This window comes from Lytechinus pictus, chromosome 8, assembly GCF_037042905.1.
Source record: "Lytechinus pictus isolate F3 Inbred chromosome 8, Lp3.0, whole genome shotgun sequence".
Lineage (NCBI taxonomy): Eukaryota > Metazoa > Echinodermata > Echinoidea > Temnopleuroida > Toxopneustidae > Lytechinus > Lytechinus pictus.
The window spans coordinates 986,988-1,014,683 of record NC_087252.1 but is presented as its reverse complement, the minus strand read 5'-3'; the positions used below and the strand labels follow the sequence as shown (position 1 = coordinate 1,014,683).

General features: G+C 35.7%; 1 protein-coding gene across 2 annotated transcripts; it reads right to left on the bottom strand.

Annotated features, from left to right (window-relative positions):
• LOC135155013 (monocarboxylate transporter 7-like) lies at positions 1–23,595 on the bottom strand. Of its 2 annotated transcripts, XM_064103320.1 has the most exons (5): positions 21,508–22,349; positions 11,824–11,964; positions 6,899–6,941; positions 5,369–6,445; positions 1–5,048 (listed from the first exon to the last, which is right to left on the bottom strand). In XM_064103320.1, the coding sequence occupies exons 3-5, from the start codon at positions 6,930–6,932 to the stop codon at positions 4,894–4,896; spliced, it is 1,266 nt and encodes a 421-aa protein (XP_063959390.1). In that variant the 5' UTR covers positions 6,933–6,941; positions 11,824–11,964; positions 21,508–22,349; the 3' UTR covers positions 1–4,893. The 2 variants fall into 2 exon arrangements, with proteins under 2 accessions (XP_063959390.1, XP_063959389.1); XM_064103319.1 differs by lacking the exon at positions 6,899–6,941 and having other exon boundaries at positions 21,508–23,595.
• Between the last annotated feature and the right edge of the window lie 4,101 nt (positions 23,596–27,696).

The window sequence follows — 27,696 nt, the reverse complement described above, 5'->3', positions numbered from 1 at the left end:
ATGATTGATTGATTGATTGATTTTATTTGTCAGGTAACTATGTTACAAGTACAAGGAAATTATAAACAGAAGTGTATACCTTGACAGGATTACCCATGAAAGCCGAGATGGCTTATTTCCAATGGGGTCCTTACATCAGTAATTGAAGACAATGTACATCTATGAAAAAACACCTATAGAAATCTACAAACTACATCAATTAAGTCTAGACCACCAAATTTACACGATGAATTGTAAAACTTAATATATAAAAAGACAAAAACAAATAAGTTTGCCATGAAAAACACTTACGCAGTCAACAAAATATGATTAAAATAATTGTAAAACAGGTTGAGTAAACGATCATTACTTCTAAGTTACACATGAGAATTACACTAATAATCAGTTTTTAAGTAGCGCTAAATGCATCGTAACTAAAACAAGATTCATGAATCTTAAAACCTAAGATATGAAAAAGTACAATAAGTTTGACATCAAACTTTCACGCAAACAACAAAATATGATGAAACAATGTGAAACAAGTTGATTAAATAAATCATAACTAAATAGTTATATATAAGACTATACACGATACACATGAAATTAGAAAGAATATTTAACATTACAGAGTGGAGACATTTTTTAAGTGTTGTTTCAATACTCTTTTAAATTGTGTAAAAGTCTTAACCGATTTAACATGATTAGGGAGGGAATTCCAAAAATGTATACCTTTATAATAAAATGTATTACCAATTTGACCTTTTCTCATAGGTACAACAAAGTTAAACAGACTACTTCTTGTTTCATGCCCGTGAATATTAGATGACCGTGTAAAATTGTTTGATATGTAATGATATTCGTTTGAATAGAAAATTTTATGAACATGGTGAAGTATAAGTTGTTGCGACCTCAAGTCTATGCGAAGAAGGCCAGCTTTTTCGATTTCATTCTTCCCAACATGTGTTCTTGGGTGTAAGCAAGTAATAAATCTAACAATCTTATTTTGAATAATTATAAACTTTTTTTGATCAACCTTTCCAAGACTGCAGTACCATGCTGCATTAGCATAATCAAATAAACACTGTATTAATGAAAAGCTTAAAATGCGTCTGGATTTCGTATTCATGCAATTTTGGTACCGGTATAGAAATTTCAAACGAGCATTAGCTTTTTTGACAATAGAGTCAACCATAGATGTACATGAGAGATCACTATTTAATATCAGGCCTAAATACTTCACGGAATTCTGTCTCTTAATTAATTGATTGTTATAGTATATATTGATATCATCTGTATGCTTAGACTTACCCCGCGAACAAAACAAAATACTTTCAGTCTTACCAACATGTAAGCTAAGCTTGTTATCTGTCATCCATTTAACACAATTTGATAATTCTAAACTAAATTTTTAACCGATCAGCTTAGGACTTGTATCAGAGTAGAGTAAAACACTGTCGTCTGCATATAAAAGTAATTTACTTTCATTAACACAAATACACATATCGTTGATATAGCACATAAAAAGAATTGGACCTAATATGCTCCCCTGTGGAACTCCACACTTTATAGGCATAGAATATGAAAGTACATTTTGCATGGATACCACTTGACGGCGATTGGTCAAGTAAGACCTAAACCAATTCAAGCATGCTAAATTCAAACCCATCACTTCTAATTTCTTTAAGAGTATTTCATGATTAACCATATCGAATGCTTTTTGTAAGTCAAGAAGAACCATCCCAACATAACGGCATTCGGAAATTTCATTCCTAACAAAATCCAACAAGTGAATTAAACATGTTTCAGTAGAATAACCATTCCTAAAACCAGACTGAAATTCATATATGATTTTGTATTCTTTAAAGTATTTCTCAATTTGAGAATACACGCATTTCTCCAAAATTTTCGACACTATGCTTAACACACTAATAGGTCTATAATTCCCAACGTGAGTTTTGTCTTTCTTTTTGTGTAGTGGTGTGACTTTAGCGATGTTCATTTCATCAGGGAATGTACAATTTGAATAGATAGGTTAATAATGTAAGTTAAAGGTATAAAGACATTTTTTGCACCATCCTTTAAAAATCTAGCAGGAACCAAGTCAAGTCCGGTACTTTTTGATATTTTCAACTTGGATAATTCATCTAATACAAACTTTTCTGTGACAGGAGAAAAATTAAAACAGCCTCTTTGTATACCTTTATTGTCGTATAGTTTTTTTTTAATTAGGACTGTCGGCCCCAAACTCACTTCTGTCCGTAATGGGGAGCTCACAAGCTAATTTATCGGCCACTGTTGTGAAATAATTGTTAAATTCGTTGGCTATCTTTAGATTATCATGACATAATTCCCCTTCAATATTAATAACACTTTTCTGAATATTTTTTTGTTTGTTTTTTAAACTCTTTGAGATTCTTCCATAATTTCCTAGAATCATGTTTATTGTCTTCAATTTGATTTTGGAAAAATTCGTCTTTAGCTTTCCTCACTTTCCTTTGTACCACATTTCTCAATAGTTTAAATTTCCTTTCGAGTTCTAAATTACCAATATCCTTTTTCATTTTCCTGAAAGCTATATTTCGTTGTCTTATCAAACCAATAATTTCACTGTTCATCCATCTTTCTGTTCTTTGCTTAATTCTTACTTGTTTTAGAGGTGCACACTTATCAACTACTGACATGAAAATACTTTTGAAGTGTGACCAAGCAATATTTACTTCATTACATTCAAATATAACAGACCAATTGATTTGAGATAAAACGAAATTAAAATCATTTTCACAATAGTTTTTCATACATCGAATGCTTATAGTTCTATGCTGCCCGAATACAGGCCTGATAAGTTTCCTTGAACAATACGTTAAATAGTGATCACTTAAGCCAATTTCAAAAACACCACTTTGACAAATATTTTCTTCTTTACTACAAATTACATGGTCTATTAATGAAGAAGTGGTAGGTGTAGTTCGGGTGGGTTTTGTTATAAGTTGGCTCAAACCATATAAATTCAAAATATTCTTGTATCTTTTGGTCAGTGCCGCTTGTTGTAATAGACAAATATTCATGTCCCCTAAAAGTATAACCTCATCATCTTTTGTTAATATGTCCAATATATCTGGGAGAGAATCAATAAAGTGATTGTCTCTCGGGGGTCTGTAGACTACACCTAAAGTAATAGGCTTTGTATGTGGTAATAGAATGTCGATCCACAATGATTCAATACCATCAGGTGTAAGATCTTCTCTTAGATTAAATGCAATATCATTTCTAATATAAAGGCAGACCCCACCACCATGGTCGCCTGCACGATCTCGTCTTAATATAGAATAACCATCGATATAAATTTCTTCATCATTTATGGACGAATTCAACCATGTTTCAGTAATTGCAATTACTGAAATTCTACTTTCGCAGAGAAGGACGCGTAGTTCAGGAATTTTATATAAAATGGATCTGATATTTAAATGAACGAAATGCAACCCTTTTGCTTTAAATATATCATTAAATGATTTGCATAAAACAGCCTTATCAATTCCACTAGGTGTGTTAAATTCAGGGATAGGAGGTGCATTAACTGTTGAGGTGGGTTGAACATCAATCAAGGATTGTGTAAAAATGGAGTCACAAAATGGCGGCAATGAACAGGTTAAACATATCCAATTCTCATTTGGGTTTTGATACAGCCTAGTATATTCCTTTAAAGAGATCTCAAGACATTTAGTGTGATACCACTTTTGACAAGTGGTACACAACAGTCCATTTTGGTTATTTTTAACGGGTTTCTTGCAATGACCACAAGGGAATTTATAGTTCGGACCGGGATTTGTTTCAACGTCGCCAGACAATAAAAGACGAAAAAAGACTTGATTATGTGCCTGGTATATTGTTGTTTGAAAGATGGCCACGGAATTATGATAATATAAAATCCGGGAGCGAAAGTATTTTACGCGCTTAAACGATTTGATAGTAACATATTCAAAACCAGATGAGACATGGAAAGAACATAAACATGAAATTAACAAATAATAGAAAACAAAATTCATGACATATATGTGAGCCACGCACACACACACACACACCCTCACAACCCTCCCCACTCACACACTCACACAAACGAGTTTTACTTAGACTAGGCCTACATCTTATTCATTGACTCGGCCAAAGTATAAAATGTCCTGGAGGGTCCATGAAGCACTTGTATAGTACATCTACCATGTCCAAAAGTGAGAATGACTGTAGCTGGTATAAATGCAGTTTTTGTGTTAGCAAGAAATTGATCCACAGTGTGCTGCACTCAACCCAGGTGAGGTAAATGGGTGAGGTAACCTAGCTGGCAGGAATTTATTCCTAAAAACGCTGAACACGTAACCGCTGCTCTGCTAAAGCCAGGGTAGTTCCGCTGCATATGAAGAGCGCTTAGAGACTTTTGATGTTGAGCGCTATATAAGCAATTTGTATATTTTCATGTACAATTATTGTAAAACAAATCAAAAGGAAACAAAATAATGATTTAAGAGATTTGATTCAATATTTTGATAACCGTATTCATCAGTTTTACGTATTCCTTATTTTGTGTCAAGCAGCAGTAGGTAAATAATAAAAAAAATCACTCGCCACGTGACAGTAGGAGTATTAGTAGTAGTAGAAGTAGTTGAAGTAGTAGTAGTAGTAGTTGTAGTTGTAGTTGTAGTAGTAGTAGTAGTAGTGGTGGTGGTGGTGGTAGTATTAGTAGTAGTAGCAGTAGTAGAGGTAGTAGTAGCAGCAGCAGCAGCAGCAGCAGCAGCAGCAGTAGTAGTAGTAGTAGTAGTAGTAGTAGGGGTAGTATACATGTAGATATTATTTTACGGAAAAAGAGTCAATGGTTTTTGTAGTGTCGTATCAGAAAAAGCTGTAGCAGTTGGAACCTTCCGAATTTCATTTCGTGAAGACGGCGTTACAGATTGACTGGTAGACACAACAGCACGTATTGGGGATGCTTGGGATGATGATAAAAAAGGCTGAGACAAGGCCGACCGACCCAAGAAACATGAAAGGCACGTCATAGGACTTGGATCTGTCAAATAGCCAACCTGAAAACATGATACCAAAACGAGGTAAAATGATTTAGCAAAAAATAACGGTAGATGATGATTATCTGTTAAAACTTTTTGCTTTAGATACATTTTTTTGCCAGACAGTAATCAAATTTGGTAGTTGTAATCAGGAGCAGAGATGTTATGTTATGAGATCGGAACAGAGCACCAGAGTTCCTTTTCTTTGAAATGGACGAATGTAAAACATTACCACCCCCACACCTACACAAGCACGCGCTCGCTCTCATCACCCACCCACACACATAATTAATATTTGCATTTAAATGAATTATGAGAAGGGGGTCCGAGTATCTTACCAACAGCATAGCCACCGAGAGGAAGACCTCCTCCTAGAGCAACAAGAAACAGAGATATCACGCCCTCTACGTCCCCGTCAGGTGCTACATCCCTGGCAAGAAATGATAGCATTGTTGTCATAGCACCTAATGTGCTTCCATTTATGACCGCCAGAACGCACAAGGTCCAAAAATGAGTTGATAAGATGTTCATTGCGTATGCTACGGAACACACAACGCATAACATAACAAATAGCGTTTGATTTGAGAAAAGTTGCCATTTGCTTACGAACCCTATGATGAAACGTCCAAAAATATTGGATCCTCCCCCGACTGCTGCAAGAAGTATCGACGTTTCCAGTGGATATCCTTTGGCGATGCCGTTTGGCACGACAAATATAATCCAACCACTGTAAGACATGCCTAGCGTAAGTATGGCGAATATACTACTCAAAACATCTGGCTTCTTTTCCACCAGGTCAAATCCTGTAAGAATTTTCAACGATTGCCAGAGTGATTCTTGTAAGCTGTTGTTGACACTACCCGTCTCTTTTTCGGTGACAATTGTCTTTGAATTGGAAATCACATTCGATGTCTTAGAGTTATTATATTTAAGGAGATGGTTTGAAGTATCCTTTGACTGTGTATTCGGTTTGGTGTTACTTAGTGCATTCAAGTGATTATCTCCATCATAATCATCTCTTCTACAGCCGCTCGATGACTCACCACATGATGTTTCAGCTTGACAGTCGACTGACGTTGACTTTAAAAGTGGTTCCGAGACACTTGTAGAACAATATTCATTTCCATGGTGCACCACATCATCATCATTCGGTGACGGTGTCCTTGCCCCGGAAGTACTTTCCTTTGTCTTCACCAACGCGCCGATGGGGATGTTGTGTAGGCTGACAGCACCAAGAAGTAACATGGCTTGCCGCCAACCATAGATGCGATTAAATTGCTCCGCTATGACAGGGAGCACCATCATGCCGAGACCTCCAGCTGTCGCGATGATGCTGGAAGCTAATTCGAATTTATCTGGGAAGTACTGAACCGGGAATGCATGAGCAGGAAACGCCACCAAGCTGTAGCCGGTACCTGAAGTGAAGAAATATTTCTTATGGCAGAGGCAAATTCGACCAACCCGGTTTTAATAAAGTAAATAAACTTCTTTTGATTTGGCTTCCTAACAAAGCATTTTGTGCCATATTGGTAAACAATTAAAACAGGGTTAGCTGAATTCTCTCAAGTAATGGATCCAGATCATGGTAAATCTTATATATATATATATAAATATATGTATATACGTATAAACACACAGTGCATATCAATAAATAGTTACACTTTCAAACGTCCTGGGAATTGAAAATTATACAACATTTTGATATTTTTTTCTCATGTATTCTTGGGTTTGGGTCTCATCTATCAAATAAAAGTAACAATTTTGACAGAATGTTACACTTGAGTGAGCACTGTCCATTTTAATTTGTAAAACTCGCAGAAATACTCTATTCCACGCTGTGCCAAGGAAAAATGCTAATACAAACTTACCGTGCGGTACATCGATCATACATTTCTTTTGCATTTTAGCCAACTGAAATCAAACAGATGCATTTAAACATTTTGTAACAACTTTGCTGCCCAAATTAACACTTGAACTCTAGGTTAGCACAACCTTTACCTTTTTGTGCCAGCTGGATCTGAGGGCATAACTGAATGTAAACATAAGTTTATTTCAGTCACCTCCGCCATTTGTTACTGAGGTTTTATCATTTAAAGTTGGTTAACATTTCACATTTCATTTTTTACTTGTCTATCCACATTTTTCCCAAGCTTGAAAAAGATTAGCAGAAGGAAAATCAAGCCTCACCCATTTCATTTGAACCACAGCTCCGTTTAAAGCAGATATCATCACGTTGGCCTCAGTGTGTGGGGAGGGGGGGGGGGCTCTATTAAGTTTGTTTTGGGCAAGGAAGCAATTCAAAAAGGTAAAGGATATCCTAAAATCAATATCCCTAGCTAAAATCCATGTGTTCTTCATGATTTACGTCTTTCTTCACTCATATAACTATTTCAGGTCTACAATGAAAATTGGGTTTATAAATAGTTCATCCAACCATATAGACTAAGTTGGCAAGGCGAAATAGTTATTGCGTTTTTTGCAAATTAGACAAAATTCTTTTAAAAAAATTAAGTGCTCATTTTTTTTTTAAAACCCACCATGGGCATTTATTATATACATAATTGAACATTCAAAATCACATCACATGTTTACATTTTTTTTTTCAAGCAAATATTCAAAATTTAGTTCTCGACAATCTTCCTGTTTTGTTTCTTATAAGTATACATTTATAAATGCACCAAAAAGCAATTGTAAGAAAAGAATCAAGTCCGGTTTCTTTGTGAGCCTTAAGTAAATGCAATTCTGTTATTTGAAGGTCGACATTAAATAAGAAAAGAATCTCTTATTTAGCTTACGCTCAAGGAAAGCATGTACATTATCTTCGTCCACGTAACAATGCGGGCATCTCCCATCTGTTACAGCATTCCATTTAAACAAATTCTTTCTTACTGGCGATAAATTATATATAACCTTAAAATTGAATTCTTTCAGTTTATTTTCTTTACAGTGACACAAATTTCTTTTAAAGGTTTTTGTCCAATCTAATGGTGACCATATTATCTGTTAGTGCTCGATAAATCTAAGGATAATAGTCTATAAAATTGTTTACTTGAAATATCATGAATATTTTTTATTTGATTTTTTGTCCCTACATCTATTTTGGGAAACTCTAATGAAGGTTTATTATTGCGGTTGGTACAATGTGTTGTAATATCATTTATCCAAATTTGAGGGATAGCCTGACGTAATAAAGTGTAGTCAAATATCAATCTTTGCTTACTCTTCTGCGATTTAAGAAGGGAATTAATCTCCATTGTAGGTAAGAAATTTCTATTCCTGAGAATATCTTTTTAAAATACTATCCCAGATTCATACCATCCTTCAAAAAATAGGGTGATGCTGCGAAAGGTTACATTTTTATTGTGCCACAAAATTTCGTATTGTACACCATGTACTTTCGGGTGATATTTCAAACAAGCATTATTCTTTATCTTTAACCAGGCCTGTAATATTTCAATGTAAAAGACTGGAAGATGGTGCTTGCATATATGTTTTATATTCCAAGCATCAAAGTCTGAATTAAGGAGTAGTTTCAAAACACCTAAAATATTAAACCAATAAAGGCTGAATTTACACCACATTCCTTTAATAGACGCAAGAGTGCGCCCCAGCCATTTTAGTCGAAAGCTCAACTTTTGGGTATAAAGATCAATCATGTTGACCCCTCCATTGTCCAGTTTGTTGGTCATTATAGTTCTTTTCACTTTTTCAATCTTTGTTTGCCAAATAAAAGTATACATTAAAGAATTCAGTCTTTTAACATTTTCTCAGGAATAATATCAACCATGAGAATATGTACTAACTGACTTAAACCTAGAGTTTTGACAATGGTTACTTTTCCAAAAAGAGTAAGCTTTCTTTTTCTCTAATTATCTAATAATCTTTGCAATTTCGTTAGTTTATTTTCCCAGTTCATTTTATGTGCTTTTTCTATATCAGGTGAGATGTAAGACCCTAAGAATTTTGTAGGAATATCTGTCCATGATAAACCAATATCATTGAGTGACCATTTGGAGTTACTTCTCCCCACCCACATAATTACTGTCTTAGTTTTATCAAGTTTTGGATCTGCTACATTCCCAAATAACTCAAGTTCTTCATTTATCAATTCTAGTAATCGTTTATCTAACACAAAGAACAGGGTATCGTCAGCATATTGTAGTACTTTAACCTCACAATTATCTTCTGGTTTCAAAACAGGTATTCCTCTTATGTATTCATTATTTCTTATTTTTTTAGACATAAATCCTGCTGCAAGGACAAAAAGTAATGCTGAAAGTGGACAACCTTGTCTGATTCCCCTTTGCATTGAACAGGGCTCTGATATCAAGCCATTTACTAATACTAGAGCTTCGAATATCTGTGTACAATATTTTTATCCATGTCTGGAAATTATTTCCAAAAGTCATTTTTTCCAGACATGAGGACACAAAATTGATATCTATTACATCAAAAGCTTTAGAAAAGTCTGCCATCATTATAGCACCATCTAAATATTTGCTTTTCATAAATTCAATGACATCGATTGTAAGACGTATATTGGAGGCAGACAGGCGATGTTTTATGTAACCAGTTTGTTCTTCGTTAACGATCTGTCCAATAACCGATTGCAATCGTGCGGCCATTATTTTATAATCGCAATTTAAAAGCGAGATTGGCCTCCAGTTTTCTAGATATCTATGGTCTCCTTTCATACAAATCATTGTAATAAGACCAGCTTTCAGACTTTCAGACATTTCTCCATTTGTAAAGCATTCATTAAGAGCGCTCAATAAAATATCTTTGATGTCGTCCCAAAAGGTTTGGTAAAACTCTATGGGAATACCATCCAGACCAGGTGATTTGTTTTTATTCATAGAAAAAGCAGCACATTTGCATTCGGCACTTGTTAACAATCCTTCACATTTATTTCTTCCCTCATCACTCAGCTTTGGAACATGTACTGAGTTAAAGTAATTATTTCTCTCAGTTTTATCGATATCAGATTTTCTATATAACAATGAATAAAACTTTACGACTTCCTGTAATATCTCTGTTTGTTTAGTACAATATTTATCTTTGTTTACAGATAGCAATTGGGTAATATATTTTTCTTCTTAATTGTATTTCTCTAAACCTAAAACATAACTTGTGCACTTTTCACCTTTTTCTAACCACCTGACTCTTGCTCTAATAGCAGCACCTTTACACTCTCTTTCATATATTTGTTCCAATTCTTTTTTATACAGATGTATTCTTTCTGTTCACTGAAATCAATGTCAACATCAAATTTTCTTTGGAGTTCAGCGAATCTTTTTTCTAAAATAGTCTTTGTATCCTTCTTTTTGCAGGCCTTGCTTTTACAATACCTCTGTATGAATTTACGTGCTTTAATCTATATATTTTCCTATATATGCATAGGAGATAAATTTGTACTTTCTAAAATATCATTAATTAATAATCTAATTTTTTCTTAAAACACTTTTCTTTTAACACCTCTGTATTCATTTTCCAACATCCTCTTCCTTTTAAAATATTTGATGTCGTCAATTTGAGAGAAATAGCATTATGGTCTGCTTTAAAGCAGGGTCTTATATCAGTTGATGTGACCTTTGCTTGCAGGTTTTTACTTATTAACCAATAATCAAATCTTGATGCAACTCTCAAATATAAATTTCTCCACGTAAATTGTTTCGTATTTAAATGGGTCTTTCTCCAAATATCTATCAATCTTTTTTGTTTACAAAGTTGAATTAATTTTTGTGGTGTTTTATAGTATGAACTTTGACTACCCTGAACATCTTTCTTTGTATCCAATATACAATTCCAGTCACCACCTAAGATAAAAGGGGTTTTGTTTTCTGAAATATCATAAGGAGATAACCACTTTTGCATTTTCAGTAGGAAATGTTCTCTCTTTTTTCTTTCAGTAGGTGCATAGACATTGACTAAAACATAATTGTTACCTTCTATCATTACATCAAGGAGTAAAGTTCTTCCATCATTTTGTGAAAACAACTTTGTCACTTATAAGAACAGCAACACCGCAAGAATGATTGGTACCATGTGAAAAGAAACATTTTCCTCTCCATTCCATATTAATAATGGTTTCAAGTTCCTCAGTCCAGTAGGTTTCTTGCAAAAACAATATATCAACTTTTTGTTGTTTACACCATCTATATATTTGACTGCGTTTATGTTTGTTCCTTAATCCTCTTACATTCAGACTTATTAGGTGGCAAGAAGAAGTAGACATATTAAAAAAATTGTAAAAGGAAGTGCTCATTTATAGCACTTACAGTGCTTGTATATTGACTGCTAAATAGCACTTCATTTTTCACAGTGCAATTGATTTGGCTAGATGGCCGTTAGAACAAAGATAAAATGGCTCTAGAACAAGAATTAGACCGATAAAGATCAGACTAGCGTATTTTTTTCGCAACGATCACGACGCAGACGCTTTCTATAACGCACCAATTCCTTTGAAAATGTAAGTCAAATAAAAATGTACATGTAAGAAGCTTTTGTCGAAAGTTGGTGGACCAGGACAACAGATCGTCCGAAGATTCAGACGGGACGAAAAAGTGCAAAAAAGTAATTTGTCCAGAGTCCAGGACGACATTGTTGTTTTGATCCACCGATTTTCGATAGATTTTTTCATTGAAGGGCTTTGACAAAAAGCAGGGATGAAGCACCTGACGAGGACGTAGAGGGCGTGATATCTCTGCGATATAGAAAGCGTCTGTTCAGTGAGTGCGCAAACTCCCTACTAAACGCCTAAACGGAGAGAATAATACCCTTGTTATGTAGTTACCTGATAAGAGCAAAAAAATTCCAAATTGCAAAGCTGATGATGAAAAGGAAGCTATTATGTAGGATGAACTACCAATTATTGCTCCGGTGATGAAAACCTGTCGTGTGGAAAAATGTTTCATCAAGAACCTACTCACTGGAGCTGAAAGACAAAGACGGAGTAACAAAAATACAGGATCAATTTGTAGAGAAAATTACACTGCTATGTCCGCGCCGTAAGCGCGTTTCCGTTTTACACCCTGGCGAAGGCATTTTCCGCAAAAATAGCCACAAAGCGACTAGTGAAGAGTCTACACGCGTCGCTGGTTGCAGCGTGCGACACAGGCGAGTCCCACACCACCGCTTGGAATCTGCACATACTGATCAGAGCATAGAGTTCCTCGGCACTTCATGTACAGAGAGCAGTCATATGAGTGAAATCCGAACATGCTTTTGCAGTTACGGTTTTTTAATGAAAAATTATGAAAAAGTTTGTTTTCTAAATATAAATTATTAACTAAATGAATAGAATGACAGACAAAATAAAAATAAACAGATACATATAATAGAAAGAAAATTGAAGTTTGATGGATTGATACACTTAGATGTCGAAAGATAGATATAGAAGACTGATAAATAGATAGAGAGATAGATAGATAGATAGATAGATAGATAGAAGTAGAGAGAGAGAGAGAGAGAAAGACAGAGAGACTTTTTAGATAGATAGATATAGATGGGGGTGAGAACTTGAGAGATGGAGAGATGTTATAGATAGATAGATAGATAAATAGATAGATAGATAGATAGATAGAAAGATATAGAAGTAGAGAGAGAGAAAGACAGAGAGATGGATAGATAGATAGATAGATAGATAGATAGATAGGGGGAGAACTTGAGAGATGGAGAGATCATATAGATAGATAGATAGATATATATATGGACGGAAAAAAAGAAATAGAGAAAGAGAGAAAAAAAGACAGACAGATGGATAGATAGATAGAGGGAGAGAGAGATAGAGAATTTGAAAGATAGATAGATGTTAGATAGATAAAGAATGAGAGAGACAGAGAAGATTAACAGATAGATTTATACTGTAGTTACATAGATAGATATATAGACGGATAAAGAGAAAAAGACAGACAGATGGATAGATAGATAGAGAGAGAGAGAATTTGAGAGACAGACAGATAGAGGGATAGAGATAATTCGAGAGATAGATAGACGGATAGAGAGAGAGAGAAAAAGACAGACAGATGGATAGATAGAGAGAATTTGAGATATATATATATATATTGGATTTTATTGCAATAAAAACTATCAAAATACAATCACAAGCAGTCAAAGACTGAAATAGGTGAATGTTTACATACAAATAGAATCATAACAAAATATAAAGTAAACATTATAAATAAATATCAAATACAATACAAATTCATACAGATGAAAAAGAAATGTATCATAAATAAATACAAAAGGCCAAAAGTACTACAAAGTGTCACCAAAGAAGAAAAAAAGTGGAATGAAAGATTAAGAAGAAAGAGGTGAGAGAAGGGAAAGAAATTGGGATAAGACAAAGAGAAGGGAAAGCAAGAGGTGGAATTTGAAAGAGAATAGGAGGCAACCTTCAGAAAAAAAACTCATTATGCAATACAAGACATTTAACAATGGTAACAAGTAAATAAAGTATAGTAATTGAATCGAATCGAGCACAAAAAAGGGAAAAGTAGAGCTGAAGAAATAGACTCCCGAAGGAAGTCGAAGCAGTGTTGATATTGCACATGAGTAGATTAATAGATGGATAGAGAGAAATAAAAGAGAGACAGATGGATAGATAGAGAATTTGAGAGATAGATGTTAGATGGATAGATAGATAGACAGATAGATAGGTAGATAGAGAATGAGAGAGACAGAGTAGATAGACAAAATAACAGATAGATATATCATGTAGTTCCATAGATTGATTTATAACATAGATAGTGGATAGACAGATATGATAGATATAATATGAAAAAAAGTAATTATGTGTTTTATTGTTCAATATTTTAGCTATTAATCGTTTTCATTCATATAAACGATCATGTGCGATAAAGTAAAAAAAAAAATCATGAAGCCAACGTATATAGTTCAGCGGAACAACCAAAATACAGAGACTGAAGCTTTTGGTCTATAAGCTCAGCTGCATTTCATAATGTTCTGCGGATATCTTCGGTGCGGACTTTTGGATCGCGCGCCCAGCTGATTATGTAAACAAACGTAGACGTAGACTCTTCACTAGTCGCTTTGTGGCTATTTTCCCGGAAAATGCCTTCGCCAGGGTGTAAAACGGAAACGCGCGTCCCGCGCGTAATACATCTTAAGGTTTACAAAATATTTCATCAATAATAAAAGTATTAAAAAAACACGAAGAATCGTATCTTAGATTTACTACAAAAGCTGCTTTCTGAGGAGAATGCCAAATTTATTTTATGGGCAGTCTTTTGAAATAGATTTTGCGAATTTTAATCAACATATAGAAATGGAAAGGCAATATTGTGGTTGCTCCGCTTGTAGGGCCCACACACAGCAGTGATATATACACTTACGGACCCTAAAAAGGAAAAGTTAACGGATTTGAATGCAGTGAATGTTGTTTTGAATCGAATTGAATTGAAAACCTTCAGATGAGTGAATTGAAAGGGTTTCAGAGACTGAAAGATATCTCCTCAGCCCTCACTTTTTCTTATTAAAAAACACCATTATTCTGAGACTGCATTAACAAAGCAAATCGTCCTTGAGTGTCAAAGGACGACGGGGAGGAATGCAGTCTTTATAAAACAAAATACTTTTGTTGATAAAGATGCATATCGGCATCTTGCTCCCCCCCCCCCCCCTCCTATTAAAATGCCCAGTTGTCGCCACAGGCCTTTGCTTATTACCCCCGGCCCTCCTCTCTCTCCTTTTATTTATTTTCCTCTTCCATATTCTCCAAAATGCTATTTTTCTTCCTTTCGCTATCCCACATCCCCTTCGGTTTTCACTCTCAGTCTTCCCATCTCTCCCCCCCCCCCTCACTCTTACTGTTTCCACGTTATCTCTTTAATTCTCTTTTCCATTCTACATATTGCTCTTCTTATTCCTCTCTCCCTCGCACCCCCACCCCCCCCCCCGCTTATTACCCTTTCTTCCACTCTCCACCCCCCCTCTCTCTCTCTCTCTCTCTCTCTCTCTCTCTCTCTTATCATTCATTTCTCGCTTCTTTTCTCCATATCTTTCTTTCTCTTCCATGTCTTCCCCTCTCTCTATAGATCCCATCCCATTTTTTCCCTTGTTTAAATTCCCGCAGTGTCCTCAATATTTCTACTAGTCTAGATCCGGACGTTAGTAGTCATTTATTTGGAAAAACCTACACTCTTTCATCTCACACAGTATTCTGTCCGCGGGGTGAGTGAGTGAGTGTAGGGTTTTCGAAAAATAACTACAAACGTCCGGATCTAGACTATTTCTATAGGCTACCCTCAGATTCGTCTCAAAATCATAATTTTCTTTGTTATTTGTAAGCAGCATGCGAATGTGACATTTACAGTAAGATTGTGTAATACCTTTTCAAACCAACTTTTTTTTTAAATCCAATTGTCTCCCTTTTCTTAAGACCTCAACATTTCAAGTGAAATTCATGCTCCTCACTTTAAATTTACATTGACATTAAAATAGGCCAAACGAAAAAAAAAAACGTTTAGTGTCGGAAATCAGACCGGAATTCTGAAATGGCATTTTTGAAAGTTGGGTATACACTGCAAAAACACCGGTGTTGATTTAACACCACACAGCAAAAACTGTGGTGTTAACCGGTATACATAGATGACCACACCAGTTATTTTACACCGGTGTTAAATTGGTGGTGTTAGTTTTACACCTATAGGTGTTATCACAACACCTATGGTTGTTACATTTACTCTTTGGTGTTATTTTCAATATCTAGGGTGTTATTTTAACACCTCAGGGTGTGGTCCTCTATTAACACCAATTGGTGTCAGTTTTAACACCACAGTTTTTACAGTGCAGCCCGGTATCTATATACGTCCACACCAGAGAAGTTTTAAACAAGGGCCCAGTTTGATTTTGGTCTAACACCAGATAGGTGTTTATACAACATCAATTAGTATTAAAACAGCATCGGTTTGATTCCAAACTGGTGTTGTTTCAATACTTCTCTGGCCGGTGTGGACATAATTTTATATAGATTCCGGGCTGGTGTTAAATCAGTACCGGATTTTTTGCAGTGTATCGAAATACGCAGTCAAGACTTGAGCCAATACATTGGGTCTCATGGGGTCAGAATGCTGAGCTAAAATTCCTATCAATCCCTCAAATAAAACACTGGCAAAATCTTTAAATTTTAGTTAACTGTATTATCAATCCGATGAGAAAAAAAATCACTATCCGCCCTTTCACACGGTTAAAAAAACTTAATTTGAATGATGATTCCACACTGTAAAAACTGTGGTGTTAAAAGTGACACCAATTGGTGTTAATAGAGGACCACACCCTGAGGTGTTAAAATAACACCCTAGAGATTGAACATAACACCAAAGATTGTAAATGTAACAACCATAGGTGTTGTAATAACACCTATAGGTGTAAAACTAACACCACCAATTTAACACCGGTGTAAAATAACTGGTGTGGTCCTCTATGTACACCGGTTAACACCACAGTTTTTGCTGTGCAGCGAAAAATAAGGCTTATGACGAATTTCTAGCACGTGTGAAACCTTACTAAAACATGATTAGAATCACGAACGGTAATCACAATCACGAATTCAAATTCTACTCCCTGAGGTGAATTCCAGTTCCATTCCGTTCAAATCACAGTTTTCGAGTGAGCGTGTGAAAGGTCCAATGATTCTAAAGACGAAATGCAATCATCCCTAAGTCTGTTTAAATACTGCTTTCTGAACCGTATATGAAGAGCTCACTTGCAAAAGCGGTTAGGTCCATATTTCATCAAATTTGATTTGTTTGTCTCAATGTATAGATTTTTAGTAGCTCTATAAGATGATACCAAATAAAAGTTGAAATTCTAATTAAAATGTGATCTAGAATGGCAAAGAAAAATCACCTTTTTTTCAAAAGGGATTAGGTCCATTTCAGTTTGGTTGCAAAAGGGGTTAGGTCCACACAGTATTTTTTGGGAAAATAATATTTTAAAAGATATGAAGACAGGTAGGTTTCTTTTATACCCAATTTTATGTTCTCATGGTAGGGTATCATTAAATTTAGTTTCGCATAAAAATATTGCAATATTGGAGATTAAACAAGTGGAATGCCTCTGGCCGTCTCACCTGCATCACGCGATTCAATATAGTAGCAGTGCTGATTTTGAAAACTACTTTAACTCGCACAAGATGTTCAGTGATACTTGGTTTCTCTTATTTCCACGTTTTATGAACTAGACCAATACACTTATAGAGATATGATGGCAATTTAACAAATACCCCCAACGTGCCCAAAGTTCTTTGACCTTACATGACCTTTGACCTTGATCATGTGACCTGAAACTCGCACAGGATGTTCAGTGATACTTGATTAGTCTTATGTCCCAGTTTCAAGAGTCAGATCCATCAACTTTCAAAGTTATGATGGTAATTCAACAGATACCCCCATTATGGCCAAAGTTCATTGACCTTTGACCATGGTCATGTGACCTAAAATGTGCACAGGATGTTCAGTGATACTTGATTACTCTTATGTCCAAGTTTTATGAACTAGACCAACACACTTTCAAATTTATGGCTGTAATTCAACAAATACCCCACTTTGGCCAAAGTTCATTGACCCTAAATGACCTCTTACCTTGATCATGTGACCTGAAACTTGCACAGGATGTTTAGTAATACTTGATAACTATTATGTCCAAGTTTCATGAATCAGATCCATAAACTTTCAAAGTTATGATGGTAATTCAACAGATACCCCCAATTCGGCCAAAGTTCATTGACCCTAAATGACCTTTGACCTTGGTCATGTGACGTGAAACCCATGCCGGATGTTCAGTGATACTTGATTAACCTTATGTTTAAGTTTCATGAACTAGGACCATATATTTTCTTAGTTATGATGACATTTCAAAAACTTAACCTTAGGTTAAGATTTTGATGTTGATTCCCCCAACATGGTCTAAGTTCATTGACCCTAAATGACCTTAGTCATGTGACATGCCTTTTCTTCGGTGGAATAGACTTGAATCTATACTTCTGTGGAATAGACATTGACCTTGCTTGTATGTATATATATCGTTTACTGTATATAATGTTTTTTTTTTCTTTTCTCATTCGACATATCATGATCATGATGATATGTCAACTACTGAATTTGTATTTTGTAACATTAAAAAAAAAAATCTTCAACGATGTAAACTTCTTTTTTTCCCTTCTTTCCTCCCTACTCTCTCTATTTCTCTCTCTCCCTGTCCTCAGTCTTCCCTATATCTTGACCTCCTGACTCCTATGCTACTGTTATAAGAGAATATGAAAACTTTGCTTTAATTCTGGCAGGAGAGACTAGATTGCCCCATTATTTAATTGAACCAATCCCTTTGTCACCTCGTTCTCGGCTACGCTTATCATCCGTTAAATGTTTTTATCATGTGTTTTTGTTTGTCTGGGTATCTGCAGCTCTGAATTCCCTAAAAACATGTCCCATATATTTATGTTACTTACATATGTTCAATATTACTTGCTACGGTATGTCGTATTTACCATGATGTTCATGTACACTGAGATATATACATCCTTTCACACCCATGATGAGTTTGTGTAACATTTTCCCTTTTTTAGCATTGGATGATAATGATTTTCATTCAGCTTTCCAAACTTATGCTCATACACCTACTCATGAATCCTCTGGGAATTTTGCCCCAGATGTTTTTGATCAGCTAATGGCAGATGATCTTAATACCAACTCATTAAATTTTGATTTTACACCACATGATGATGAATTATTAATATATAAACAAGATTCAAAATATTACACTGACAATATGTTTTTTGACAAGATTGAAAACAAAATGAATGAATTACCCTTATATACCCTTACAAAGGACCCGTCTACTATTTTCTATTTCATTGGCATACGACCAATTCTGTCAAAATATTTCATGTCATCCTTAAACGTCGCAATCGTGAACAGCAATATAATAGACGGGTCTTCTTTCCTTCTTTCTTTCTTTTATGTTTTGCTTTGTCTTCCTTGTCTTGTCTAGTAACCTGTGTGTCCCTGTTCTTTGTAACGTTCTCTGTTTTCGTCCTTGTCCATTTCTGTAACTTTCTCCGAGCTCAGCTCTATTTTTTCTGTAACTATTTTTAGCTATCAATGCTATCAATGATTACACATTAATTATTTGTTAAGGGCCTATCCACAACAAGCTTTTGCTTTACTTTAGGTCCATCCACTTTGAATCTGCATTTATATTGTAATTATGCATACTATTTTGGAATGAGTTATATGTTTTTGTATTTTGATTGATTTGTGGAAAATAAATGAAATGAATGAATGAATGAATGAAACTCAGGCAGGATGTTCAGTAATACTTGATTAACCTTATGGCCAAGTTTCATGAACTAGGTCCATATACTTTCTAAGTTATGCTGTCATTTCAAAAACTTAACCTCAGTTTAAGATTTGGTGTTGACGCCGCCGCCGCCGTCGGAAAAGCGGCGCCTATAGTCTCACTCTGCTATGCAGGTGAGACAAAAATGATTTTCTTGGAGTGGACCTAACCCCTTTTGAAAACAAACTATTAGTGAAGAGCTAATTTGTCAAAAGGGGCTAGGTCCAATGTTCATAATTTTTTATTGTTTTCTGTCTCAAAACCTATAAATTTTAGTCATTCTGATGAAAACAACGAAAATTTGAAATTCACATGAAAACGTGAATAAAAGTGGCAAAAATCACTTTTTTAAAAGGGGTAAGGTCCACGATGATAATTTTTAAAAGAATATATAGAAAAAAATTGAAGACAGGTAGATTTCTTTTATACTCAATTTTATGTTCACTTGATAGGGTAGTACATCATGACAATTTACTTTCTCATAAGAGTATTGCAGTAAGTGAGAATAAAAAACATGGTTTTTCTCGGAATGGTAAAAAGTGGACCTAACCCCTTTTGCAACTAAACTCTTCATATCAATAATGAGAAGGTATCAGCACTGTTGCTCAATTAGTACTTCAAAGTAAATAGAGCTTTGAAATAACGTTAACCTTAAGTAATAATACCCCTAAATTTTTGTCTGTTCATCATGTAAACTTGTGAAAGTACTAAAAATGCACTATATTCAAAATCTATGTCATTAAATTCAAAGTTATAGAAAGATAATAGGGACAAGACTGGGAACTGACAGAGATAGAGACGGAGGGAGAGAAATTAATATTGATGGGTTTTTTCTCTAATCACTGGCGCATAGACAGTGGCGGGGCTTGTGGGGGGGGGGCATCCCCTTAAAATGTTACAAGACAGAGAAAAAAACACAGTAAACACGAAGTCAGACAAGAAAATGGGGGGGGGGGCGGGAGGGTCACAAATTAGATTTTTGTTTGTAAATGCCAAACTTTTCGCTCACTCGCTTGGGATTATTGCGATGATTTAGAAATTGAGCCCCACATGCAACGTTCTGACCTTTAAGAATGATCACGTCCATTCATCATCACTATAAACATAATTAAACATGATCATTGTGATTATACAATAATTGCATCATCGTAATCACTAATGATCGTTGATCTTGATGGCAATGTTGATATGTATATAGTCGAATGACATACTTTGAAGGGTAAATTGCCAGTTCGTCCACTGCCAACTCGTCCACTCACCACATGGTCTACCTTCATTTAGTCGAATGACATTCCGTCCATCAACATTTCGTCTAACAACCATTTGGTCCAATCATCACTACGTCTAATCTCCATTTCGTCTAATCACCCTTTCGTCTATTACCATTTCGTCTAATAACCAGTTGGTCTAATACCAATTTTCATTCATTTTTCACAATTGACACTTTAGTTTGGTTAGATCAAATGGTATATGGACTAAATGGCTTTTGGACCAACTGGTTATTAGACAGAATGGCATTAGTCTAAATGAAAGTAGACCATGTGGTGAGTAGACGAACTGATGATAGACCAAATGGTAGTAGAAGAGTTGGCAATTGGAAATAAACCATTTGAAGACGTTTCCTCTATGAATATAGTCATGATTTAAATCCACGTCATCAGTATCATCATCACCCACCACACCACCACAACCATCGTCATCATCGTCGTCATCATCGTCACCGTCATAATCACCCCTATCATCATTATCGTCATCATCACCATCGTCAAAATCATCATCAACATCATCATCATCATCACCATCATCATCATCATCATCATCATCACCACCACCACCACCATCACCATCACCATCATCATCATCATCATCATCACCACCACCACCATCATCATCATCATCACCACCACCACCACCATCATCATCATCACCATCATCATCATCACCACCACCACCATCACCATCATCATCATCATCATCATCGTCATCCATCATCATCATCATCCATTATCATCATCATAATCCATCATCATCATCGCCATCATCATCATCATCATCATCATCGCCATCATCATCATCATTGCCATCATCATCACCATCATCACCTCAATGATGTACCTACCTAACAAATACATAATTCCTTGAGCAAGTCCCGAGACTAGTCCCACTAATCCAGTGGTCGTGTCAAGGTCCCTGGTGATATCGTTCAGGAAGACACCATAGCTCTTCAGGACCCCTACCTCGAGGAAGAAGGTCAGGGACACGCCTGCGAGAATGAGCCACCTTCTCAATGACGGTCTGTGCGACTCCTCCACCATCTTAGTTTGTACATGTGCGTCTTTCGATCCGGGTCGGGATATATATTCCAGATCTTTCTTGGTCAAGACGTTGCTCGTCAATGTTTTCCTGGGCGGTGTGGTGTGCGACTGTATGATCCAAGCTACAATGAGGAAGCTATAAATTGATGCAGAGGTTGGAGATTCGAGCCCTGGTCACGTCCTGTCAGATGGTGACATTTAAACACACACACTTGTCAAGACTTCTTTTCAAGCCAAAACAGATTTTAATTGTGTCAACATTAAGTTCGTCCCTCCAGCTTCATAATTATATACCCTCGATCCAGGACAGAATATGGTCTGTTCTTTCGTCCTTTCACTCATCTGTCAAATAACAGAAAATGCAGCATCATCAGGCGACCGAAGAGACAGGACCAGCTGAAGCTGATAATTTAGTTTTTACAGTTCCATGCCATGCAACCTGGATTGATTTTAGAGATGTTATGATTCCTGGGTTGAAAAGTGAGACGCTCAAAACACTAAGCATTGATTGATATGAAGCAGTCAAGCGGCATTCTCGGCTTGATTAGTGTTGGTCATTTTGAAGAAGTGGCTAACGAATATGCCAGACGCTGAGGCCTTCATGTGGCCATTATCTTATTATTGATATCTACCGTCGAATACGACTGAAAGCCCCCAGTCGGATAGTTACATTTCTTTGTATTGATACTGTCACGTGATATCATGTCTCTATTCGACATCTGAATACAAGGTCGAGTTATTTTTGTTAAAGAATAGTGGAATGAAAACCTAGCTTTTAGTATTGGCGTGTGAAACCCTACCCTTAACAAGTATTGGGAACAAAACGATACTCTAGTCTTGGCAAGTATTCCCTGAAACGAACCCCTAAATAAGTACAGGAATATTTTGTTGTCACAGGTCCTTCGGTCGTTGGTTTACCTTTACACATCAATTTTGGTTTAGTACGACCCCAAGCTTCCATACCTCATGCAAATCGGACTCTAAACACGTAGTGTTGGGGCAAAAAGGACATCCTTTATAAAATATTTTAATTTTGTTTTATCATCCCCGCAAATTTGACCCTAAACACGTAACTTTCCTAGCGAAATAGATACCCTTTTAAAATTATTTTTGTGTTTTTGACACCCTTATCACGTTACGTACGTAACGTGCCCTATCTTGAAAAAGACATCCTTTTTACGTGTTTTTTTGGTCGCGCATGGTATCCACTCGTCAATGTAAGTGGCCCCCCCCCCCCCCCGGGGTCGAGACGATATTTCAATACATATATAACTGATGCTCTCACGGGTCCAAAACATTTCCCATAGACTCGGCGTCTATGGGAAATTTTCGTGTGTTAAAGTGGCACTTCAAAAAATCATTAAAAAATAAGGACGAAATTCGGGGGTCGAATGTTTCTACCAGTGCATAGGATATTATCTCACAATCCATATGCGGAAAAGGGTACCTCGGTCGGCTCATTTTCAAAATAAATCGAATTCGCCTCCTGAGGGATCAAATTCATCACCTGAAACAGTAAAATAGCCACAATCCTTCCACCAGTCAAATATAGCCCAAAAGTTGCTGATATTTCTTCCCAATTTGGGAAAGGGAAATTCAGTAGTTACCCTCCAGTGTTAGATGGACTCTCATATTCATACACTTGGTCAATGAGCTATGAAGAAAAAATACCATGGATTGGCTCCAATGAATATCTTCTGTTTTCTCGACGTTAATAGGTCCATGCAACCTGAAAGGAATCAGTATGTAGTAACCGCCATCCCGTTTTATGAAGTTTTCAACTAGCGAAACATTATCACAACTTTCTTAATTTACGTCCGATTTCCACGCCATTTTTTTTCTCTCTTCTCATTCAGACAATATTATGCTTGGATGGACGTCCTCTTTAAAGTGGGCTACAGGTAGAAAAAATGGCGGTATATATGGAACACATGTGGGTGGAACGCAATGTGTTGTTTTGTGTGTGTGTATAGGTTTAGGTACATTATATCTCATCCACACACCCTCACAAATACACCCACATCCTCTCTAACGCACACACTCACACGTCAATGATATAATAGTCTGCAGGCACAGACCCTGATTGAAACTAAGATCAATAAGTGGGTCGCCACCAGGCGCGGTTATAGGGGGGGGGGCTTTGGGGACTGAAGCCCCCCCCCCAAAAAAAAAAAAAAAAAAAAAAAAAAAATCGCTCAAGACCCTCCCCTAAATTTTCGACCACAAAGAAAAAAAATAGATGTATACTGTACGTAGGTCCTATATGCGTATTTATGTATTGATTAATGTAGTATTCCATTCATGTTGTCAAGTGCTCTAAAATCAAAGTTTTTACTACTCAAATTCGAACATTTTCTCGCCAAACGCCCCCTCGCAAAATAGCATCTAAATGCAGAATAAAAGCACGAGTATACGAAGTCTATAATCTCCTGCTATATAGTAGACTGCCTTGCATTTTTTCAGACTAACCTATATATTACTCTATATACTTTACCCACAACGAATATACAACATACTAATGTCTGTTAAAGGTCAAGTCCACCCCAGCAAAATGTTGATTTGAATAAATATAAAGCAAAATCAAACTAGCATAACACTGAAAATTTCATCAAAATCGGATGTAAAATAAGAAAGTTATGGCATTTTAAAGTTTCGCTTATTTTTCACAAAACAGTGATATGCACAACTCAGTCACGGTGACATGCAAATGAGTCAATCGATGATGTCCATCACTCACTATTTCTTTTGTTTTTTATTATTTGAATTATACAATATTTCATTTTTTACAGATGTGACCATAGGGACCGAGTTGACTGAATCATATAGTATTAAGCAATGCTAATATCACATGTTCAGGGAGTAATTGATCACTGTTTCACTTGACAATGAGGAGAAAATTAGAATATTTCATATTTCATATAATAAAATACAAAAGAATTAGTGAGTGGATGACGTCATCAGTCTCCTCATTTGCATACCAAACAGGATGTGCATATAACTGTTTTGTGAAATTAAGCGAAACTTTAAAATGTCATAACTTTCTTATTTTACATCCGATTTTGATGAAATTTTCAGTGTTATGCTTGTTGGATTTTTCTCTTTTTAATCAAATCAATTTTTTGTTGGGGTGGACTTGTCCTTTAAAAGCGCTCCGAAATTTTGTCATTCTTTAGGATATTTAAATGACTGTCGCTATATACTCCCAGTCCCCGATTGAGGCTAAACTGTTAAAACACATAGTTTAAAGTCAGGAATGTCTCTCCATGTTTTGTGTGGCGAGAGGACAATACCCCAAATTTTAGGCGCGCTTGCGCGCAAAATTATAATGCAGAATTTTTCTTGTAAAGTACTCCAAAAAATTACAACTTCATGGCCCGTATTCTGATAGCAGGTTTAACTTAAACTCAGGTTTAAAGTTGTAGTTTGAGTATGGGAAGCCAAAAGTATCAATTTTTTTATTAAGTTGTATGTTTCTTATGTTTACTGTGCTCTTTCCTGATTCATCGATGGTGAAGACAATCATGTATTTATACTTCCAAGACAATCATGAATGATTTGAGAGCCAAATGAGCTGAAGTATATGATATCTCTACTGTTAGTGATTTATGTAACAAATGGCTATCTATACTTAAACCACAACTTTAAACCTGAGTTTAAGTTAAACCTGCTATCAGAATACGGGCCCATATCTTTAATGGTATTTTATGTCAAGTTTGATGGTTTAATAGCGCTTTCAGATGTTTTTTCAAACATAAAAGTTCTTTAAGTGCTGCAAATGCAAGGTTCAAACATTTTCTCCCTTGTCAAAACATTCCCTCGTAATATTTTTATTGGGTGTCATTGGCATTTATAAAACCCCATCTCTCGCCATGTTTTATTATACCTTTTTATGTTTAAAGTCTCAAAATTTTGTGGAATAAACGCCTGGAGAGAGTAACAACACAAACCTATTTCCTGAATACCAGTCCTACCCCCTCAGCACTCTCATCTACACACACCCATCAGGCCCGTATCATGATATAAATGATAAATTCTCTAGCCTTTCAAAATGTGTGGTTTTTGTTTGCTCGGTCGCTATGCTCTCACGCATGATATTAGGAATGTTTTTATACGGGGGGGGGGGGGGGGAGCTGCTTTGTCAGTATAAGGCTACCCACAATAGGCCATTTTCAATGTATTAGAATAAACCTAAGTCGAAAATTTCTCAAGCACCCCCCCCCCCAAAAAAAAAAGTAAAAAATCATAGTCTAGAACCGCGCCTGGTCTCCACACAAAGACTAGAACATATAAAACAGCGCGATTGCCTTTAGTACACAAGCCATTATATGCTTTACATTCAGACCCTTTAACTCGACTAAAGGGTTTTCACAGCAGACTAAATAACGACATATATTTCTAATCGCAAACATTATCAAATTAAAGGGGAAATTCACCTTGACAAAAGTTGAAGCAGCAGCGGTATATGACGTAACAAATAAAGAAACCCAAAATTTTCCTAATTTTTGATAGATTTTCTTCAATCCTTCAACCGATATTATTATAATTTCTCTGGTATTTTTACAACAAACTTGTCAGAGTGAACTAACCCTTGAGGAACATTTCTCAAATACTATAACATTTACACAGCATTCTCTTTGTATATTTTATTGTCAAATATTTAAATACACATCATTTATAAAGGAATGATTGCAATGTTTCTTTACACAAAGAATAGGATAGAAAATATCAGCTACTCAATTGGAATATGTATACCTTGCATAACGGAACAAAATACTAGTGCAAAAAATGTCAAGAATGAAATATTTTGAGACCACAAATAAGCGTGAAATGTACATATAATCAAAGAGTAGGAAAAAAACCTATGCACTCTTCCAGTTTAACATGGATTACCCTTTCATATATTACTTCATTAAGATTCCAGACGCAAATGTGCATGTAATTAGTCATAAACAAATGCCAACAAAAATGATTCAATATGTGACGAAGCAAAAAGTCATCTAATTTTTTAACTGTTATAAGAGGGAGTCACATTTAAGTAGTACAACGGGGGCTGGGTGGGAGGGGGGGCTGGGTGACCTTCCCCCTATGACTTTTTAAGTGTTGAAAATAAAAGAAAAAGTGGATAATAGAAGAAAAGGGAATAAAGAAGAAAGAAGACTATAAAAGAAGACTATAGTCTCCCCCTTAAATGGTAGATGAGTAATTGTTCACATGACATTGCGATACATGATAGTATGTAGAACACTGTTCAAGGTAGAGTATGTAGTAGGAAACAAATTAAGACATGGTACAAATAGTTAATTTAGGCACAAATTAGAAAAGAATGTACATTTCTTTAGTCAGAGGAGTTCCATAAAGGACACATCATAAAGCTCACAGTCTAGTTCATAAATATGAAAGTGATTTTTTTCCACGAACCTATTACATACAAAATGTTCCAACTTCTAACTTCATATTAAATAAACTTACCTCATAAAAATAATAACATGGATGTTAAACGAAGTATCCAACAGCATAATGGTCCTGTTAATATCTGGAATGTACTTTTTTTGACATAAGAATGTTCAGCAGTAATATGTATTTGACACAGATGAGAATGTTTGAAAGATATGCTGACAAATTCAAAAGCTGCTCAACATGTGGGCATTGTTTAATGAGTACACGTGTCATCTCCATTTCCCTAGGGAGAGACTTTATATATTTTTTACTGGGAATATTTTTGAGCCTCTGTGAAGTTGTGCATTACAGAAATACTCCTCAACGAGCGGAGAAAATGCATAGTAAAAAGTGAAGTGCACCAATTCAAAACCTGATTTTAATGACTAACATTGTAATAACTTAACAGTATGAAACATTACTATTCAAAATGATTCCCTAGCTCTCATAAAGAGTGGGAAAGCTATTAAACTCTACTTAACCTGGAAGGTGTTTCATAAAGCTGTTCGTAAAGTTATGCACAACTTTACACACGACTGAAACCTGTTCTTAGGCAC

Coding starts and splice junctions, on each gene's coding strand:
- LOC135155013 (XM_064103319.1), bottom strand. CDS start 21,703: ATGGTGGAGGAGTCGCACAGACCGTCATTGAGAAGGTGGCTCATTCTC. Junction 11,965..21,507: donor AGGAATTATGTATTTGTTAG/GTAGGTACATCA, acceptor TTTGTCTTTCAG/CTCCAGTGAGTAGGTTCTTG. Junction 6,446..11,823: donor AATTTTTTTGCTCTTATCAG/GTAACTACATAA, acceptor TCTTCACTTCAG/GTACCGGCTACAGCTTGGTG.